We start from the raw sequence: 4,739 nt of genomic DNA, 5'->3' as shown, positions 1-4,739 counted from the left end.
ATCTTCTGACATTTTGCTTCTGGGAACTTCAGCTCCATTTGAGACTGGAGGTTTGTATCCATCTGTGACAATGTCCCAGAGGTCAGCATCATAACCCAGAAAGAAACTTTCGATTCTGTCTTTCCAGTAATCAAATTTTTCTCCATCAAAAACAGGAGGTTTAGCATTGTAAGAATCTCTTTCATTTGAGTGAGCCATTTGTTTTTCTCGCACTGGATCTCTCTACACGGTTAAGTGTTTGATTTGAAAATCAATAACAGAGCCGGAGCTCTGATACCAATTGAAGGTGAGAAAAACAAGAAAGGGGGGGTTTGAATTGTTTGAAAAATAAGCGCTTTTCCAAAAAGAAAATCACACAATGATTTTATACTGGTTCGCTTATAACACAAAGCTACTCCAGTCCACCCGGCCAAGGTGATTTCGCCTTCAACAAGGACTTAATCCACTAATCTTGAAAGATTACAAACAACCCCTAAGAGAGAAGAAAATCTCTTAGTCCTCTCAAGTATACAGACTACAAAGAGTCACTTGAGGAAATCAAACAAATAAAAGATACAAGATATGTAATCTAGAGTGCTTCTAGTTAAGCAAGTATTACAAATTTAAGAACAGATTTTTCACTTGATAAGCAAAAGCTTAGTGAAATTCTTTGAAAACAAAGATGATTTTCTTGAGCGTGAAATAATTCAGTATAGTTTTGGCTAGTTGATTTCTTGCTTGCTGAATGTTGATTGCATCTCTATTTATATATGAGTTGGAGTAGAGTTGAATCTGGTGGATATTAAACTGAGTTTACTCCATCACTTAAATAGCTTCTGCAGTTTAACTTTTCATCTTGAAGTGACTACTTACCACAAGTAGTATCTTTTCTCTTGGAAGCGGAGATTAACGTCTCTTTCTTAATCAGGAAATCCAATTTGAAAATCTTTACTTGTCTTCAACGTTACTCTTTCATGATTAGCAAATCCATAATCAGAGTATTTGTGTTTCTGGAGAATCTTGGAATCTTGCTTCTGATGTTGATCTCTTGAGAGTTCAGATGGCGCTGATAACGTTTCTCCAGAATCAGAGCTTCTAGACTTTACTTTATGTTCAGATGCTTCTGATACTTTGCAGTTTTGTCCAGAGTCAGAGCTTCTTGAAACGAGATTCCACTTTAGATGCTTCTGATACTTGATAATTTGTATCTGATCTTGTTGTGCATCTGATGACATCATCAGATTTATTTCTTCTATCTTTAGAACCCTGCACACTTAGAAACTTTTCATTAGGGTGCCATTTTTGGTTTCATCCTTTGTTATCATCAAAATCAAGGAATCTGTTGTAGAACAATTTTTGTTCTTACAGCAGCAACCTCTTTGACATAAGTTTCAGAAAGCTTTTGCAACTTTGAAACTTTGTCAGTCGAAGTCGAAACAGCATCCCATTCAGCAGTTTGAGTTTCAGACTTTGAGGAGATTTGATTGGTAAGATCTCTTTGACGATGAAGATCTGCAGTGGCCAAGTCAATACGGGTCATCAGCTCCATCATAAAACTTCCAACCTCAGCAGAAGCTTCCAAGACATTCACTTGCTTCAAAATTTTCTTAAGTTCAAGGTGAGCAAGAGAGTTCTCTTCCAAAATTTTGAACAAATCAACATCAAGGATTTTCGTTTTAATTTTGGTCAAGATGTTGCCAAGTGATGGTGCTTCAGAAGTTGCCCCAGAAGTGGTCGAACTGCTCTGCGAAGAATCCTGGAAATTAAAACGGGCGCTAAGCATGACCTTCATATACTCTAAAGGTCTTTGCACTTTGAGATTTTCAAGCTCCTCGCGAGAGAAACTAGTCGAACCAGTTGATTTGCCACTCCCTTGGGTCTGGTCAAGAGCAGGTGGAGTGTTTCGCTCTAAAATTTGCTCAGCCTCTGCGTGTTTCGACTGGTTACCCCCATCTTTGGCAGCTTCGTTTTCATGATCGTCTTCGACCCCGACTTCCATGTCAGTATCATCACCCTGAGCTGCAACATCTAATCCTGGAGGAGAAGGAGATTCATCTTCAGAAGCTTCACCCACTGTAGCGTCGAATTCTGCCACAGTCTGCATTTCATGATCACTTATGGGGATATCTTCTTCTAGGACTGTTTCCTCCAGAATTTTCTCAGGTGTTCTTTCGACAGCCACTTGTCCCTGAAAATAATTCTAAGATTTAGAAGAAAAAGATGCAAAGAAGGTGAACATATACAGTCGAAATAAAGACTCACCTCAGGAATCTCAGTGTTAAAGCTGGATTTCCCACTCTCCGTGTCTTTCGACTGAGGCTTAGCAGGGGGAGTACTTGCAGAATCCTTCCTAGTTGATTTTGCGATGGACCTTTGGGAGGAGACCTTCGTGAGTTTCTTCTTCTTCTGAGGGGGATGGATTAACTCTGGGGATTCGTCACCAGACTCTTCATTAGGGACTTTATCCTTTTCTTTCTCCTCTTCACTTTTTCTCTTTTGGATTGTTGGGGGTTTTCGACTTGCCTAGTCATGCAAACCAAAGCCAGTTAGTTTCTTAAAAGGAAACAAATAAATGAGAAGAAGTGATGTGTTGTACCTTTGTCGAATGCTTCTTAGCAGCACTGAGCGACGCTTCGACAGACGTTTTCTTGGCAGGAATCCTCACGGCTAGGGAAAGAAAGAAGATTCAGAAACAAATATAAGAAATACATGATAATACAGTTAGAATAACAAAAGGAAAAATCATGTTTTTCTGTGAACAGCTTCAAGAATGGGATCCTCCACGCGAACGTGTTCTATTCCAATATGAAGGTGTCCTGGGTATTCGCCCAGATGATACTTAGTCGGAACCACACGCTCAGCAGGTTTTTTGTACTGTTGACGGAGAATTTTCATAAAATCCCCACAAACGAACCAATCTGGAAATGGAGGGCTAAATGCCACGCCAAATTCAGCGGTTGGCAAATGAGGGAATTTTGGTGGATGACAACTGAAAGCCAGGTCATAGCACGCCTCTGGTCAAAGATTTGAAGACAATGACAGTTTTCCAAACTTCTCCGTCAGTTTGCGTTTCAATTCTGCTGCTGCTTCGTGTATGGTTCGACTAAGATCATCAGGTCTATACACAGTTTTGAAATACTTTTGAAATTTCTGTATTTCCCTAATGTGTCTTTGAATACCTTTTTTGGTCCGATCCTGCACAAAAGCGAAAGCATTTGTCAAATGTGTAGCAAAGGCAGCTACGTCGAAAAATCTGTTGGAATAATAATCTTTCCACCATTCGTCAAACTCAGGAGTACATAGGAATGATGGTCGAAATATAATTGTTCGAATGTCGAGAGAATCATCAGCCAGTTTCTTCGACAGTTCTTTGCCCTCGTCTTCAGTATGAAGGGAGTTATAAAAGATGATGGATCCTTTCTTGGGAAATATAGGTCGAGGTTTTATCTGGATTAGGCCAAACTGTCTAGAAACAAGGTTGGGTTGATAAACTATCAAAGAAATTTGGTTTTTAGTGGTGTTACGGTAAGAAAAAAGGAGCCTAGGGGTTAAGAATGATTCCCAAACATTCAGAAATATATTTTCATCCTTCTGCATCTCCAAAGGCAGTTGTTGGGTAAACAACTTAGGTCCAATTTTTCTATCAGCAAAAGGTGCCATGGTCGAAGTAAACTGATACCTCTTGGCAAACATCATGACATAGCTTTTGAAAGCTTGTCGAAGGCTGATTCCTTCATCAGTTGGCGTTATTAGCACCAACCTTGGCCATTCGACAGTCCTATTTTTTACTTCTTCTTCATCTACTTCTGGTGCTACAGGAAGATTAACTTCAAATGTGGCATTGAGCCATAATTGCAAGAGCCAGAAAGGTCCTGATAAGTTGATTTTACCTTGGGTTTTGGCGTTTTTCAAAAGATGTACGCTCTCACTCAGAGATTCATAAAGGTTCGCCAGAATCATTTCACTCAAGCATAGTTTTGTGCCTGCATGAAGCTGAATGGCTATGGTAATGAATCTCTTAGCAACCTGGAGGGAGCGAGAGCAAAACACATATTTGGATAGCCACCGAGTTAGAAAAGCTATGTGTTCGACATCTGAAACTTCAGTAGTACTCTTGTCATGATAATAGGACATAAATAAGGAGTATGGGGCGAGGCTAGTCTCGAAAGCGATGGTATCTTCATTTAAGACAGTAGGGTTGAAGTCTATACCGTTGGGGTGAAGGCCAACAATGGTTTCCGCGTCGAAAAGAGTGGGCGTAACCATCCCACAAGGATCCTATGCAAGATCCGTTGCGTAACCGACTCCCGTACCTTGCAGTCTCTGGTCGTAAGACCATTCCTTTCCCTTTTTCAGGTTTACTTTGAGCGTTTCCTTTCCCTCCTTTGGGATAAATAACGCACGGTGGCGGCTCTGTGTTTTTTTTCCTGCCGGTTGTTTTTCGCGTTGCGACACCTATCCTACAAGAAAGTGAGGAAAAAACAGGCATGCCCCGTGAATCGAGCTCGTTTTACCACCTATATTCATTACTACTAGACCCGTTTTTCCACCCCTAGATGTCGCCTTGTTTTAAAGTTTTGGACTTTTCTTCAATGTAGACTTTCTGTCACTTGGCTCTGCATGTTTTGACTACACATCTAAAGTGGTTCCAAAAACTATGTAAAACACAATGTCTGAAGAAAACACCTCATCATACAAACCTTCAAACATATTGTCAAATGACTCAACATTTGTAACATGTTCTGCATTTTCACTAGATT

At 40.2% G+C, this 4,739-nt stretch overlaps 1 protein-coding gene across 1 annotated transcript; it reads right to left on the bottom strand.

Annotated features, from left to right (window-relative positions):
• Window positions 1-1,691: 1,691 nt before the first annotated feature.
• On the bottom strand, window positions 1,692-4,245 carry LOC127096464 (uncharacterized). Its single transcript, XM_051035029.1, has 5 exons — window positions 3,870-4,245; window positions 2,576-2,646; window positions 2,242-2,502; window positions 1,834-2,167; window positions 1,692-1,735 (listed from the first exon to the last, which is right to left on the bottom strand). The coding sequence occupies exons 1-5, from the start codon at window positions 4,243-4,245 to the stop codon at window positions 1,692-1,694; spliced, it is 1,086 nt and encodes a 361-aa protein (XP_050890986.1).
• Between the last annotated feature and the right edge of the window lie 494 nt (window positions 4,246-4,739).

This window comes from Lathyrus oleraceus, chromosome 6 (genome assembly GCF_024323335.1).
Source record: "Lathyrus oleraceus cultivar Zhongwan6 chromosome 6, CAAS_Psat_ZW6_1.0, whole genome shotgun sequence".
NCBI classification, from domain to species: Eukaryota; Viridiplantae; Streptophyta; class Magnoliopsida; order Fabales; family Fabaceae; genus Lathyrus; species Lathyrus oleraceus.
Note: the sequence above shows the minus strand (reverse complement) of the source record. Positions and strands in the feature narration are given on the sequence as shown.